At 39.4% G+C, this 17,255-nt stretch overlaps 1 protein-coding gene across 4 annotated transcripts in view; it reads right to left on the reverse strand.

Annotated features, from left to right (window-relative positions):
* The window catches only part of FBN2 (fibrillin 2), a 262,374-nt gene that overhangs the window by 48,142 nt on the left and 196,977 nt on the right, over positions 1–17,255 (reverse strand). For 2 of the 4 annotated variants that reach the window (XM_019516863.1, XM_019516862.1), the window contains 7 exons: positions 12,856–12,924; positions 11,904–12,029; positions 10,885–11,010; positions 10,343–10,468; positions 7,139–7,255; positions 3,978–4,106; positions 3,060–3,179 (listed from right to left, as the gene is read on the reverse strand). In XM_019516863.1, coding sequence (XP_019372408.1) covers positions 3,060–3,179; positions 3,978–4,106; positions 7,139–7,255; positions 10,343–10,468; positions 10,885–11,010; positions 11,904–12,029; positions 12,856–12,924 — 813 coding nt within the window. The remainder of the gene's footprint in view (positions 1–3,059; positions 3,180–3,977; positions 4,107–7,138; positions 7,256–10,342; positions 10,469–10,884; positions 11,011–11,903; positions 12,030–12,855; positions 12,925–17,255) is intronic. The other 2 variants (XM_019516864.1, XM_019516865.1) reach the window with 2 other exon arrangements.

The raw sequence follows: 17,255 nt of genomic DNA on the forward strand, positions 1-17,255 counted from the left end.
CTGCCCATGGCAGGGGGTCGGACTTGATGATCTGTCTAGGTCCTTCCGACTCATTGATTCTATGATGCTTTTCTAAGGAACCCTTTTGGACTACAGAGTGCCATAATTTAATGCAGATTGCAGGGAAGCTATGATGTACCAAAAACTAAAACAGTACAACACATGCACACACACTTAAACTAGCTCTGAACAAAATGTAAATGTATTGGTATTGCCTGTCTTTTCTGGGGAGGACAGACTATCAGTTATGGGCATGGACACATATAACACTTTGAATGGTTTAAACGTGGTTTCAATCTGAAGTGGATGGACATACAAGCCTGTTAAACTAGTTTAAATCTGCCTGAAATTATTCAAAATGTTACCTGAAAATCAAGTATGAATTTGACCTGGTTCACTGAGAACTGGTACAGTATTTTGTATGGATACTAACCATTCTGTGACATGGGTCTGCTCCGTCCTCCAGGCATTCCACACTGCTTTGCTCTTCAGCCCCCACACCAATATCCTTGCTCCCTACTTGACTGAAACCCATTATCATGATCCCCCAGCCCCTGGGAACAAAAACGCATGGGTCTAAGTACCCCCCACCCCCAAGTCAGGCAAGCCCATTGCAGACGTTGATCATCTGCAGGCTACTGAAATTTACTGAACTTATATTTAGGAAACAAGCGAAAGTAGAATAGTGAAAATGCCCCCAGCCACAGGTCACTCATGCTTGCCCAAAGCAGGAGTGCAAGCACTCTTCTCCCTGTCCCATCCCACTGCAATCTCCCAACCCCCAAGATGCCTGGTGGGCTGTGAGTTCATTCCCACACCCTTACTGGTTCTGTACCAGTGACATTTAGGAACAGTTCAACTGCTCTGTGTATGTATCCACACCGTCACAATATTTTCCTCAAAGCACCTGCCGACTGCACAGGTCTACAGACATCCCCCTGGGGCCAATCGCCGAGCAGGGGAGGTGTGTGGGGGAGTCCCTGGTATGTTCCCTGGTGGACCTGAAAGAGGACTGGAAGTACTTCTGCGTTCACCGCCAAGCATGTGGGGGGTCTCCCTGCACTCCTGTGGGACGCTTCATCTGCCCCAGCATTGCAGCGATCACAAGCTGCGCCTGGTACCTTGAGGTATGTAGAAAAAACTTTTAAAGTTGTGTGTATGTCTGAATCACTGATTCTCTGAATCAGCATCGAATCTTCAGATTCGGATTCGGCCAAATTGAATCAGGGACAGTGATTTGAATCAATGAATCAAATCACTGTCCCTGATCTGGGTCGAATCTGAATCGAAGTTCACACACCCCTAGTACTTAGGTCACAGGAGCCACATCTATATGTTAAAACTAACTGTGTCAAGTAGCACTATCCTCAGGCGTACTGGGTTGCTCCCAAGAACCAGTAGCAGTGTAGTTATATCTGTTCCGGAGGCAGGCTAATTAGCTTGAAAGGATGATGGTAAATAACGCATTTGAAAGAGAATGGTGATAACTGAAGACACTATAATTGCACCAGACTTTATTCCATATGGAGTGATACATTCTGCCTTCATTCACACATGCTTAACTTCAGTTGCACAGGTGGCAGAGCTGAATTCAGTACTAACAAACACATGTTAAAGTGAGAGATTTCATTATAAAGATACCAGCACATAAGAAAAGCAGATTATCAGATTACAAGGCCTGAAAGAATTTTAATCAAGATATAAATAGAATCACACTTGCACAAAGTATTGTTATACTTCCTTGGACACAACACCAAAGAAAGCCAGAATTCTGATTTCAGTGTTTGCTAGAACCATAAGTTTATCAAAGAAAATATTGGGCACTTAGTATAGTGTTGCCATAATAAAACATTAGAGATACTGAACGGATATTAAAAATTGTCATAAACAGTGCTAATTCATGGGATTTGAGTTTTTGTTTTGAATTCATGATTTTACAATCATAGATTATGTGGATTAGTCTCAAATACAACTGTTAATATAGGGAATGGCAGCTGCCAAAGGAAACTGTTGCACTGGCAGGCAAACTAAACATTGTGGAATGATACACATGAATGAGAGAATTTGCGAGTTTGGAAAACACACTGTACTGTTCACGAGGAAGTCTTTGATAAGATCTGGTCTTTGTCCAGGATTTAGAAAGATTAAATTGTTATAAACCAAATCCTGACATGTTTATCATGATTTTCTTTGGTTCTTACATGGGCAAACTTCTCAATAACCTCAGTGGAAGTTCTACCTAAGTGAGGGTATCATGTGATTAATCTGAACTTAATTATGATTTACTTCTAGGTTTATGGTAGTCCTTGTCTTTGTTTTGTTGAAGAGTACCGTAACTTGCATTGTTTCTGGTTTAGTAACTATGATTTCAATTTCTTGCTGGACTGAAGCAGAACTCCTTCATTTATTTTTAGAAAACATAAAAGAGCAAGTGATATTCAAGTGCTGAACTAACTGTCCACAAGGTTCTGAAAAATACTGTTCTTGAGACTGCAATAAATAAGCTGATACAAGGACCTGTTTTGCTCTACACATCTCAAAACATCTGTTAAGATGAGCTGATTTAGAAAACTGCTTCCATAAAAAAAACAAGCTCAACAGCAATTATCAAGATTTTTAAACTTCATAGTTCTCGGACATGAGACACGTCTGAGACCTGCTTCTTGTATTGTTTACCAAAGAGTACAACTTTTGTAAATGCTGTATGAATTCAGTTGACGGTCCCTTTTCATTGACATTTGGAAAAAAAGATTAGGAAAAGAAGAAAAAACACTGTAAATTCTTTGAACACTTGACAAAATATTCTTCGATTTGCATTAATGAAAAACACTGAATACTTACTTCCTTTGCTCTTATCACATCATGTAACAACTTTCCTGCTGGTTAAAAAGACACCTGATAATGGCTGCTATTAATTCCCTCTTACACATTTCCTGTCATGCTGATTTTTCAAAACAAAGAAGAGGCTTTTCACCAGCAAAAGTGAGATGTTGGTTCCATCAGATTTGCACCAGACAGTCTTTCTTATTTTAGTAAGCAACTGTAACAGTGAGTCTTACCTATACAGCTTTCACTTTTCACTTCATATCCTGGTGGACAAATGCATCTGAATGAACCTTCCAAGTTCTGGCACGTACCAGGAGAGCACGAACCAGGAAGCGCCACACACTCATTTGTATCTTAAGAAAATAAAAAGAAATGAAAAAGATTCGGTAATTTTGAAATTAATTAATTCTTTGTGGCCTTACCTTTACATAACAATGGGTTAAAGTATTGGCATCCACAAAACAGATATAAGTTAGTGTCAGTTTAATGTTATGAGCCTATAATGTCTCTCCTGACTTCTTTTCTCTAACAGTCTAAGTCAGGAGTGTTAAATATGCAGCCCATAGCCTGGATGCATCCCATGGAGGTGCTCTATCCAGTCTGCTGGACTACCAGTGGGCCACATGAAGTTTCAGGGTGTGGCTGATGGGCATGGCCTGCTGTAGAATGAGGGACCTTTGGGGCCTGATGGACATGGTACTCAGCAGCAGGAGGGTGAGCAAAGGCAGACACAGACCCATTTGCTTTCCAGCCACTTCACCTGTCACCACTTCTGTGGCCCTCCCTGGCTGCCAGTCCCCACCATGTGACCTGTGCTGGAACTGCTAACGCATGCTCCAGGTTGGAGCTGGAGCTGTCCTCACCACTTCCTCATGCCCCAGGCTGGATCTGGCCTGCAAGGAGCCCTGTGGCCTGGATCTGGGCTGGGGCACAAGGTGAGTTTGACACCTCTGCTCTAAGCTGATGAAGACAAATGACATTATTCTAAAAACTTCCTCACACTTATATCACCAGTTTTCATAATGTCAGTTTTTCATTCTCAATATTTTCACTCATATTAAGACTGTACAGTAATATTTCCTTCTAAACATGGCCAGACGTTTATTTCAAGTAAGATAAAGTTTGGAATCTCCAGTTAGTTTAATACATACCAATGCAATTCTTGCCATCTGGAGTAAGTTCATAGCCTTCATTACATAAACATTTGAACGAACCAATTTCATTAAAACATCGTCCATTTCTGCACACCTGACCAAAGAAGGAACTGCACTCATCAATATCTGTAAATAAACCAGTTAAGAGTTGAACCCTTCTAAGAGGTCTAACAATTAGAATGTATATGCAGGCATAGTATATATCAGTATATTATAAACACATTGGAGTTTCAATATATAATTCCATGGAAAAGACAAATCTTAAGCAGCAAGGGAACAATTGACAGATAGTGGAAAGTAACTCTCCCTCTAGTGCATTAAGGTACATGTTCTATTTAAACAACACCCTCTTTATAGGCTATTATAATTTTTAACTTGTGGTATTACCTCAGCTACTGCATCTGGAGACATTCAACTGCTGCCAAGTGATCCTTTTTGAGATACTAACTTCAGTTAGTAGAAGAAAATGCTAGAGAAAAAAATGTTACTTTGAGTGTTCTGGGTTTTATCTAGATTTTTATTTGTGCTCAAGTTTCCCTTGAACCTGCTTTGTCATTTTTCAGGTTTTTAAAAATGTGTATTACACCTGGAACGAAATCACCCTGCTTCCTACATTCTGATTCTCTAGTTCAGGAAAACTTAACAGAGAAAAGACAGCTTTCAGATGGCTGAATTAGCTCCATAACACCCTTTCAGTAATGCAGACAAATACCTTAATGCACAAGGAAAATGCAGGAGAGAGAAGTGTTGGGTTTGGATGGAAGGAAAAGAAAAAATAAAAAGAGCCAGGTAGCGTAAGAAATGGGATAAGTCTTCTGAACAGATAATCTACCTGGTTTAGAGAAAGTTTTAAATAATAAAGCATAAATTATTTAAATTGACAACACATTTCCTCCGAAGTATCTAGTAATGGTTTCAAAACTATATGTATGGATCATTCACCTGATCGAGTGAAGCAGTGACTATATCACTCTGTGAACCATTCTGTTTCCATACTACTTATTTTATTCAGATATTTGTATATGAATATCTCCTTATGATGGGCTATGCTACTGTTCAATGTTTTGGGATGGGCGGTGGCATGGCTGAAGAAAAAATCCTTGGGGCTCCAGATTGGGAATACAGGTGTACATGGTCATTATTGTGAGTGAACTTGAGTGTGAAAACACTACCTGGAGCCATAATGGGAGGTAGCTAAGGGCTACTCAGAGGAAACAGATCAACAGCTATACTGCCACAGATAGAAAGGACCTCCTCTGTGAACTACAAATTTGTCCTGTTTATGGGATAGAGTTTGTTCTCTTCTGCAGTAAGTTTTGATTTTTTCCCCTCCTAGAAAGGGAAGGGAATTAGAAGATTTATTTATAAACTGTTTTTTGGTTTTCTCTTGGAACAAAAAGACATATGAAGGCTTTTTTTTTGTATCCTTTCTGGAAGCAGAAGGAATTTAATAAACTTTATTACTTCTTTTTCATTCAGCCCCTATGAAAGTTTACTCTCCATTCAAAAGGAAGGAATCTCTATAGACATAGACCACATACAAGCATTACTTTCTACCAGGAGAATCACCATTCTCCCAGTAGAAATGACAAGTGTACAAGCCAGTTCAATGTTTCTCAGGAACAGGTCCCTTCTGGAAGATCTCTCCCTTGCAAAAACAAATGTTTGTATACTCTTCTGCCAGTCTGGCTCAGGAAGACAAGGAGCAGCTGGAGGACTGCCCTGGGCTGGGGAACATGGTGGGGACTTTATCCCTTGTTACCTCTGCTCCTGGCTGCAGGGGGGCTGCAGGTGCTGACTTTGAAGTGTCCCACACATCAATATGGGGAGAAGCTCCCCCTATTCCCACACAGCACTTGACAGCCCTGTATCTGCAGCTCCCTGCATACAGGGTAATCAGTGCTGGCTTTGATATTAAATTAAACCCCCCCCCCAAACAAATAACAAAAAAGCTGGTGCCTGCAGCCCCGCTGGGGTTCCTAGTTTGGGGAGCAGGTGGGGCCCTTTGCCCTCTTTACTCCCATCCCCCAGGACAAGGAGGAGTGGAACAGCCTGATCTCTACACCTTCCCCAGACTGATCACTGGTCTGGAGAAGGCATGGAGAGGAAGGAAGAAGGAGAAGCTGCACACTAGGTGCCTGAACTGTTCCATCTCCAAGAACAATTTCCTGCAGGGAAATGAATGCCTGTTTGTGGCCTTAACCTGTCTTCTAGTCCAGGAACTGTCTCATAAAATGATCCAGGAACTGTAACTGTACAAAACTATCAGAAGTTTAGCAGTCTCCTTTAGAAGACAAGAAACAACAGTAACTCTGAGTAAGAAATAATTTCAGAAAGATAGGGCAGTCTGGGAAACGAATTGATATTTTTTTGTACTGAATTCCTCTTTCCTGGTATCATGCTTTTGAGGAAGGTTCAGCTACTAAGGGCTAAGATGACCAGGTGACAAGTTATTAACGTAGTGATGGGTATTATAATGAGGAAGAGGAAAGGAAAAATGCATTATAGGTTTGGGTAAACTGTCACTTAAACTATCAGTCCCTGATGCTCTACTAGGACTGAAGGGCATTCTGCACAAATCTTAACTGAGAGTGTGGAGTGATGCAAAAGTGACTTTAAGCCACAGCTGAAACACCTGATCCTAGAGCCATGAACATCTTCGACTAGTTCCAGATAAGATTTTTGCTGACTACCAATGGGTTCAGGAGCAGCTGGCTGTAAGGGGTCAGCCGCATCTCTTTTTCCCCATACATCTTCAGACTGGAGAGAAGGTGCCAGGAACAAATGTGATAGTACTACTCCACTCAAAAATTCCTTGCATAGAAGCAGTGCTCCAGCAACTAGACTTACTGGATTTAGGGCTGTTTTGAACTGTCAAAGCAAAGCTAAACAGCTCCAACCATACAAAAGATTAGAGTTTATATTTTTGAAGAGTAAAACAAGAAAAACATTTATGTTCATGAAAAAAGAATAATTAGGTGAGAAAATGGTATTAACCAAAGCTCACCAAGGTAACAGATAAGCAGTGTGTATTTATCTTTCCTACTATTCTGAATCAATATCTGATTTTCACTTTTGTTTTGTTGGTTATTTTACATGCAGCTGCTGCGACCTCAAAGTAGTAGCAGTGAAAGGAAAGTTTGGGTTAAAGCACTTACCCATACAATCATTATTATGAGTGAGCTCAAATCCTGGGTAACACAGACAGTTGTATGATCCAACCGTGTTTTTACAAGTTCCATTTCCACATGGATGGCGCTCACATTCATCAACATCTGCAGAGAGAAATGAACTTGTACAAAGGAACTTGTCTTTCCAGCTGTGTGTTAAGGTACTAGCATTGTAAATTTCAATCTTTTATCTCAGCTTTTTAACAGTAACATTTTAGAACTTATTATTTTTGTAGCAGTTCGCAAATTCTTGTGTAAATAAGCAGGATATTATTGTGTAATCAATTGTTTACATTTTTTTAATAACGGAGACAATAAGACAGGTTATGATAACAAGAGAAGAGAGGCTGACAGATTGAACTGTGAAAAAATTTCCCTCTTGAATCTTGCTGCTGCCACTAAGTGTGGGTGGACAGTAGTGTAACTTGGGATGGGCAAGCAGGACACTGGCCCTGGGTACCATCTCAGAGTGGGCACAAGAATGGCAGGCAGCACTGTTGCTGGCCTGGCCACCACTGCTGCCCTGGTTACCCCTGCTACACAGCGCACAAAAAGTCCTAGTTACTTCTCTGTGGGCAGGAAGGACAATACAAATTGCTTCTGGAGCTCAGAGATATGCTCAGTAACTGACTGCAGACATTTGGGCTGCAGGTTTCTGAATTTACCTTAAGGTCCCATTAAAAAAGGGGTCTCTTGTAGTTAGTCACTGTAATCCTTTTGGGCCAATGATAATCCCTTCTTTTTGGTTCATTCAGCCTGTAGCACTGTTCTGGTTGCACTCAAAATGAATAATAGTTTGCTTTGTACTTAAGCCAATTGGATGGTGAATCTGCCTGTGCAGATGCTTTAGATGTTAGAATGCTTTTCTGAGTATCAATACTAGTTAACAGTATAGTACCTGAGTGTCTCTGGCCTCCCCTTAGGTTTACACAATGTTTGTGTATGGTGTATTTTATAGCTGTGATCCTATTTATATTAATATGGGACACCATCTCGCCTGTTCTTCTTCACATCATATTCCTATGACAACTACAAAGAATGTTTAAATAGAAAAGTAACACTAAGAAAAGACAGAGCGTCTTTTAATGTGACTTAAATTTTGGAACCACAGAGAAGACTTAAAATGTTAAAAAACATTTGTCCACAAAGCACTGATTTGAAAACTGGTAGGTACTTGATTCAAGTGCAAAACCTCTGAGCTATTTCTGGGGTTCCATCAGCTTTTAAGGCCAGGGACATAGCTGCAATATGTGGTAACTATAAAATTCATTTATTTCATTTTCCCTGTTAAGGGCTGCACGAAAGGAGTTGATTTAGCAGGAACAGGACTTCCAACCATGCTACTAGATCACTGGAATTTAGGAGGAGTCTAGAAATTCATCATAAAATATTGCAAGAATTTTTTAGCATATGCAAGAATTGTGAGAAGATTAATCAGTCAGATTCTAGGTTCTTATCTGTCCTCCCCGATTTATATGTGTTTACATGCTATTTATGGTTATTAATTTGTGGGAGGCAGGAAATTTTAGAATTTTTGTGTTAAGAGTTGGCAGGATTCCAGAGATATTTTTTTACAATAAGCATAGGGCTGTGCGAAACGGCCCCATTCCGTTTTGACTTGTTTCGAGGTTTTGATGGAACAGTGCTTTGTTTTGAATTTCATTTGGATTTGAAATCGCTGTTCCATTTTGTTTTGACGAAACAGTGATGCTGTTTCAACGTTTCGCCCGTAGGCTATAAGGGGGAAGCTCGAAACTGCCTCTCTCATCCAGCAGGCAGATCGGGGGCCCGCAACCCCAGGAGGGCTGTGGGGACTGTGCCAGTCCTCCCAGGGTTGCGGGCACCTGATCTGCCTGCCAGATGAGGGAGGGAAGCAGGGTGCTGCCACTTGGGACCAGGGAGCTGGGGAAGGGAACTGAGCCCAATTGTGAGTTCCCCTCCCCAGCCCTACAATCGCACTAAGGAAGAGTTCATAGCGCTGGGTAGGGGAACTCAGATCAGCTGGGCTGAGTTGCCTTCCCTAGCTCGACTGCAGCGCTGGGGAGGGGAACTCAGCCCAATCGCAGCACCGTGGAGGGGAATTGAGCCCAGGCTCAGTTCCCTTCCCCTGCGCTGCGATCAGCTTCCTACAGCCCAGCAGTGGAAGATGCAAGGAGAGCTAGGGCTGTGCTCCCTGCCCAGCTAAGCCATGTGGGGCTGCTGAGCCACTGGGAGCACAGCCCTGGTTTTCCTGCGTCTCCCACCACCTGGCTGCTGGCTGCTTTGAAATTCACAATGTTTGAAACTTTCAAAATGTTTCGACTAGCCTTGTTTTGTTTTGAGGCTGTTTCAAAGCCCTTCATTTCAATTTCACTGTTTCAAGCTCGAAATGAGTCGAAACAGTGTCAAAACGAAACAGTCGGCAAAATTGCTCACAGTCCTAATAAGCAGTTGTTAAAAGCTTTATATTTCAGTCCCAAAAACTACTATTTAAAAAATTACTACATTTACTATTCTAAATAAAAACTCTTTGGAAGTTTACTGTTTTTTAAAATCAGTTGACCAATTACTCTTCTGAGAAAGTTTGAGGCATATGATTCCATTTAAAAATGAAAAAGGAAGATACATGGATGCACAGCACCATGTAAATGATTGTAAAATAAATAAGAGGAACCAAATTCTGAAACATGGGCTATATGTCTAGAAACTGAATTTGTATTTCCCCTATTAGAGACAGAATTTACATGAAAACCAAAAGCAGCAGTAGACATATTTTGGCCGTTCGTCCAAAGCACCAACCAGCCACACTAAAAGGAACTGAATTCGTTCATGAGTTAGTTCCTTTTGACAATACAGCGTTCAGATTTAAAAAAAAAAAATCTAAACAGAAAACATGAACAAAAATCCTTCATTTTCCTATTTACATATCTCTCAGGAACAGCTCTTTCCTGTCACCATTTCAGCATACTGGGAGTTTGGATTTAATCACAATAAATGCTAGGTTTTGCCCATTAATATTAAGATAGCGTATATATGGCCAGATGGAGACACAGCATATTTTATTCCAAACAATGCACTTTGCATTTTATTTAAGAAATTCAAAGTTGTCTGATATATAGGAACCAGGGCTTTGATGAAACTTTGACTTCAATATGGTTCAGAATTTCTAGATATTTTCCACTGTTTAGAACTCAAGGCATTAACTTTCCATACCCATGCACATAGTCTGGTCCTGGGATGCTTTAAAACCATTGTGACAGATGCACTGGTAACTTCCTTGCATGTCCACACACAAGCCATGACTGCAAACATTAGGAATTTCCAGGCACTCATTGCGATCTATAACAAAAGTATAAAACACATGGTACACATTATTTATTTTTATTATTCATTCATTTTTCACAAACATGTTTTTAAAATCTGTTAATAATTATTAAAGCCAGATTCAAAATCACTCATAATCAAAAATGAATCATAACAAAACTGGCTTTACAAGGAACTTTCTTTTTGTCTACAAATGTTGAGGTCAAACTACTGTTAGAATATATCTGAGACCTCAAGAATGTTGTTTTAAAATTTTATCCAGTTTGTTATGAAAAAAGAAACTTACCTGGAAAATAAATGTGTGTGCCTGACCATAGCGGAAAGCACAGAAACACACTAAATTTTTGTTTTTCTTGTGCCTCCAAGGGAAATATGTCCATTTGAAAGATACAAATATATGCATCAACTACTGGTATCAACTTATTTCTCACCAACACAGGCTCCATTGGGTGAAAGTTTGAAACCCGCAGCACATTCACATCGGTAACTGCCAGGACTATTGATACAGTCTGCATTTCTTTGACACAGGTTGTCTCCATTGCTGCATTCATCAATATCTGCAATATCAAGAATCCTGGATCAAAAGCTAGGTACCATACTATATTTGCTTTGATGGAGACTGTAGACTACACTTTTAGTCTTGTGCAAAGATAATCTGCATGCAAATTCCCTAAAACTGACCTAATTCTACTCTCACTGACAAAACAACTCCACTGAAGTCAATGACATTCCATCAATGAAATATAGGCTAAAGAAAGTATCAAACTTGATTAAGTCAAGCCCCTGTCTACTATATTGACAAACTGTAAATGTCTTTATATAACTCAAACCAAAGGAGCAATTAACTATAGCAACAGGATAGATGGTGCAGTTGGTTAGTATTCTAGCCTGCTACTGTGAGGATGCTAAAAGTCAAAGCAAAAGTACCACTGAATTCAGAAGGGGCAGTATTTCATCTCCAGACTTCAAATCAGAAGTTATGGTACAAGTGAAAGTCAATGTGGTAATTAAGTCATCATTACAAGCACATTGCATAGTCGGGCATGACTAATAAGAGTTTCAGCCTGTAACAGTACTGATAAACAGGTCTGGAATAAAGCGCATTGGCAAAATTGTTCAAGAGGGAGCTTTTGGTCCTTACAAGAGGAAAGTCCTTACAGGAAGGTAATGAAAAGATCTGTTAGCTAAAAAAATAGTTAAAGACCCCAATAAAGAGACAGCAGTTGATTAAAAACAAATGTAACAAAAACTGACTGGAGCATGTGGGTACCGCTTAAATATATATATATCCTGAGTATATTTTGTCAGCTGGGTCACTGAAAGAAGGCCTTCAGCCTGCTTCCCTTAAAGTATTCATGGCAGAAAAAGTGTGCATTGCTACTTCTCTTCAGAATAAACATGCTTGTGGAGAGAAAAAGGAAATAAAAGCCAATCTGTCATTCAAAATCACCTTCACAAACCAGGAGCAGGTCATTGTAGCTGAATCCTGTGGGACATTCACAGCGGAAACTACCAATCTGATTAATACAGACACCATTTGCGCAAATCCCTGGAATCTCCTTACATTCATCAATATCTGAAAGTGAATTAGCATTAGTTAAATGCAGTACTGCATAGCTTTATGTACCCTATCATAGATTCACTATGTTAGCAACTAAGCTGAAGAAACTTCACTCAACATCATATAATTAAAAATAAATATAGGAAAAAGAAACATGAGGCTCATGTTGACAATAATGAAAATAAATTATATGAAGTTCAATAAAAGGTGATGCAGAGACAAAGGTGGATTGTAAATTACAGTTGATTAGCGAAGTGCAAGAGGGAAGATGAATGAAGTTGGAAGGAAATAAGACTGAACATTATACTGGTAATAGTTTTTAAGGCATCTAGCATGTGGAGAAGTTCCCCAAATTATTTAAAGCACCTATCAACCATGGAGAGGGACAACAAAAGACAGCTGGGTCAGAAGAGGATACTGGAATTAGAACAGACCTAATACCATTTTGAAAAAATTATTCAAAACTTTTGTTTGTTTGTTTTTTCTGAAAGTATCAAGAGGAAGCAGAGAAGGCTAGAAGACTATACAGCTAAAGAGGAGAGCTAATAAAATCAAATGCTATTTGGAGAATGAAGGGAAGGTATTTTCATACAAATATTTTACTAAAATGATTAACCTTTCCTATTCCAAGTAAATCTGAATTGTAGTGACATGTACACTACAATGTACACATATGTACACACATACTTAAACTCTGTTCTCATAATTTATAATTTCACCAGAACTTTAAGATTAGAGTTTTATAATATGTTGTTGGTATATGGTATTTATTGTAGCATTATTATATTGTTTTGACTGCAGCAAAACATTATTTGGCAAAAATATATTCAGCAAAACTTACCAACAGCTTTGCCAGTATGGATGTCAAAGGTGAAGCCAGGAATGTTCCCACATATGGTCTTAAATTCAGCTAAAATAGGGAAAAATACAAATAAAAATGTATTTTAATGAATATTTATAAATCCCCTAAGAATTATTTTAAGTTTCCTCTGCTTTCCATAGGCAGTTTGAGCCAATTCTGCTAGCAGTAGGGAAGTCATTGCTGCATGCCTCAGTAATATTTAAGAGAACAGATGCCAATAAGCAAAGCTGCCGTTGGGAGATTGAGTCACATTTTCATATATCATCATCTGCTCTGTTTGGACCTAGATCAGATACATGGCTTGGGGAAAGCAGTATTTTCATTTCAGTAGTCCTCAGCTTATTTTCTGAGGTTTGCTACTGCTTTCTAGTCTCTCACAGAGAGCATCTAGAGGGGCAAAATGACAAGTTTAACAGTAACTTTGAATGTATTCTCTGAGAAAATGTTCATGGGTCTCTCCTAATTTCTGTTCATCTTCAGAGATCCCAGTGATTCCATTCCACTAGAATGAACAGATACTAAAGAGAAATGTAGGGGACTGATACATTCTTTAATCCAGCATCTCAAGGATAATGGATATACACATCTATTGGCTTTCACTACCATCAGTTGTTGCATATTTTTCAAGAAAAGTTTTGTGATGTCTACAGCTCTGATCTGCAGCAGCCACATATTTAAACAAATTCATTTACATTAAAGTAATCTTCTTGTTCTACTATTCAGTGGATATGCAAGTTAGTGCAGGATATCAGAGCAAACTTGTTCAGCTAGTAAACTTGTTACTAACCACCCATGCCAGCATGAGTCTTTACCAGAACAATGTTTGTAAGAAAAATCAGTACACTTTCATAGTGAATTTTTAAAGGGAAAAAGATGCCCATTTCAACCAACACACACTTCTGAAATGTCACACACTTAGAAGCATATCTATTTCAAATTTGTAAAATATTAGGAGAATCATGTATTTTGCATTGAAATAGGACAGATGGAGACAAAAAAAAAAGTATTGTGAGAACATGTACAGACACATTTTGTTCTGAGATATAAATACGGTTTTCTTTTGGACATTATAATATAATAATTTAAATAAAATGCCAAATGATTTAAAGAGTCTAAGATTAAATTTCTATATTAAGAACGTTAATGGAACCAAGACAGAGTGGATCCTCACTCACTTGGAAAGCTTTAAATTAAGATGGAATATCTTTCAAAAAGATTTGGATAAAGTTTACAAAAGTAACTCGGTCTAAGTCCCAGTTCCATTTCAACAATGACTTAGGCACTAAGTATAGAACGCTGCCTTCAGAAACTAGAAAAGAACCTCACATTTCTGAGTCTCAACATCATTTACTGCCAGCAAACACCTATGTACCCATTACCGAAGTTATGCCTCATCTCTATCTACTACTGGCTGACACCGGAGTTGGTAGTAGATGCTAACCAATTCCAATGGTGCTGCAACCTCAACCAAATGGCAGCCACTTGAGGAAAAGCAGAGAAGAAAGAGTAGAGGAAGGTAAAGGACAAAAATCCCTATCTAGAGCCTACACTCCCCCGCAGAAAGACCTACAACTTCTGTGGCTGGTCTCTCCTGGAACTTCTGATCTGTGACTCAAGGACTGGACTCTTAAGTCACCTCAAGACCTATCCATGAGCCATGGTAGAGATCATCCTCAAATCGGGGGCTTACCATCCCTGACTGGCTGACCTATATAAAGAGCAGGAATCAATACTGCTGCTAGTTATTCTGTAAACTCAAGTCTTAGAGGATGATGTGGTGGGCCTAAAGGTTCCAGTTCCTGTGGGCGCACATGTGGCTATGTGATGCAATTTCTGTTTGTCTCAGTTTGATTTTTATGGGTAAAAATAGTATATGCTTAGATGATAATGACTGTACCACAATGCATAAGCACAAAGAGACAAATTATTTACTGCTGACACATCCCTGCTTTTGTGTTTTGAACTTTTCAAGTGTCACACTAAGTCGCTTCTAAATATCAATATTTAATAGTACCTTTTCCAGAAAGTGAGTGACATCTGAGAGGTAATGGTAACAACCCCCTCAGAGTTCCTCTATTCCTAAAACTGGACAATTCAGCAGATATAAAGATTTAGTCATAAACACGAAGTGATGGAGATAGCAAAACACTGCAGGTAAAAACCATTTATTACAGCAGGTTTGGGACCTCCCTAATGATAATGGGTGTAATTCACAACAACATGAGACATTACACTCTACAAACTGTTACCCAAATACATTGTACAGAGCAAGAGAGTTTGTCAAACAGAAATATGAAAAAAAATGAAAGAGTTATTCAGAAAGAAAATGAAAAGGCAGTGGCATGTGAAGCTCATTTAAAGGAACAATATACTTCTCATCAAAGTATAATAGTGCTTTTAATGAGCTATTCAGCTTAATTTAGCAAGCTGGTTAAGGTCAACACGCCATAACCTTTGCTTCTGTGATGCACAGCCCACACCCAGACAGCAGAGCATACTCATTATCTCACAACAAATATAGCCATTCAACCATTTACATTTGGAATTTGTGTTTGATCCCCCCACACAATCCCCCACTTTAGGGGAATAAGAGATCAAAAATGCCTCCCACTGCAGCCAAAAAACCCCCAAAAAACAAAAAAAACCCTTAAGAGAGAAAAGCCAACAAGGTAGAATTGTGAGAGTGAGCTATTTTTAACCCTATAACTACTTACAGAATTGCTTAAATGGATATTTTAATGGACATTTAAGAACAGCTACAATAAAATGACATAGTGAGTGGTGTTTTTACAGCCATGTGCTGTCTTATTTTTATCATGATGGTGACATTGCAGCTTATCACAAACACATAATATGAAGTTATTCAACCATAATTACTTTGTGGTTTTCCATACCAGCAACCTCCCATTTCCTATTTAGGTCTTCATCTCTCACATCTGGTTGCTAGAAGAATACTTCTTTTTCATTCTTCCTGCCCAGCTTCTTGAAAGGGATTTGGTTTCATCCCCTATTTCTGCTTCCTGGGTGCTTTGTCACTATTTAAATTATTTCTCTCAATGCCACAAGATAGACCAGGCAAAGAAAAAGGACCAATTAAGGTACAGGGACTCTACAAAAGATACCATGCAAGCTGAGTATCACAACCTATGATGGAGTAGCAATACATCTATTATTGTACATGGTTTCCTAGTGTATTATAAGGCTTCTGCTTAGTTGACTGCTTAGCATTAATTTATGAACCGTACGGGCTAACAACGGATTTGATTTTTCTGCTACACAACCAAGTCTCTCCTTTCTAATTTTGTGCTTTAGATAGCTAAAAAATGAATGTTTACTTCATTCCTTTCCTGAAATCCCTGGCACTGGGATGGAAAAAGGTAATCTAGAAGTGACCATCATGTTTCTAAACTTTCTGATCTTTCTACTGGATTCCTAGATGCTGATAAAACAAAACCAGAAAATATGTCCAGCATCTATATGACCAAGGTTTCCTCTTCTTTTGCATCACACTAGAAATGGATTACGCAACTCCTAGAATGAGAAGGTAAGAGCTCACAGAGCACAAAACCCTCCATCCCCCAATTTATAGAAACCTCCCTGCTCAGTTTGCTCCTACAAGATGGTTCATGGGGTACATGTAATGACAGCTGACTGTCTGGGACTGTAGTGTAGTTAGTAAGTCATAGAATCATAGAAAATGAGGGTTGGAAGGGTCAGTAGGTCATCTAGTGCAACCCCCTGCTCAGAGCAGAACCATTTCCAACTACATCATTCCAGCCAGGGCTTTGTTGAGCTGGGTCTTAAAAATCTCCAAAGATGGAGATTTTATTGTCTCTCTGCGTAACTTGTTCCAGTGCTTTACCACCATCCTAGTGAGCACATTTTTCCTAATATCTGATCTAAACTTTCCTTGCTGCAACTTGAGTCAAGTCACTAAGTACACTGCACTTCACTTACTAATTACACCCACCTTCATGGACAATGAGCTATTAAAGTAAACCCAAAGCAGATGGAAGAATCACTAAACACAGCCAGAGCCCTCGCTCTGTGTATGTTAGCAATACCACAATGCAGACACGTGCCCAGCATTACTGTCTGTCTTCAGCAGCTTGGCATCTGCTTTATAAATGAGAGCTCTGCAGCCATCTACACAGCAGCATAAAAAGTGGCTTGCTCAGGGGTTATCCTTTGGCAGTGGACATGTCTACACAAGGTGCTGACTGATCAGTAGCCTGATACTACTGTGCAGTAAAGTTGTGTAGCAAAAACCGTGCCAAAATGCTACTGTGCAGTAGTATTAGGCTACTGCACAGTAGTGTCACTTAAAGGTGTTCGGTGGCGCTACTGAGCAGTAACTCCAGTTACCGCGCATTTATTTA

This window comes from Gavialis gangeticus, unplaced genomic scaffold (genome assembly GCF_001723915.1).
Source record: "Gavialis gangeticus isolate Ggan-Ray unplaced genomic scaffold, GavGan_comp1, whole genome shotgun sequence".
NCBI classification, from domain to species: Eukaryota; Metazoa; Chordata; order Crocodylia; family Gavialidae; genus Gavialis; species Gavialis gangeticus.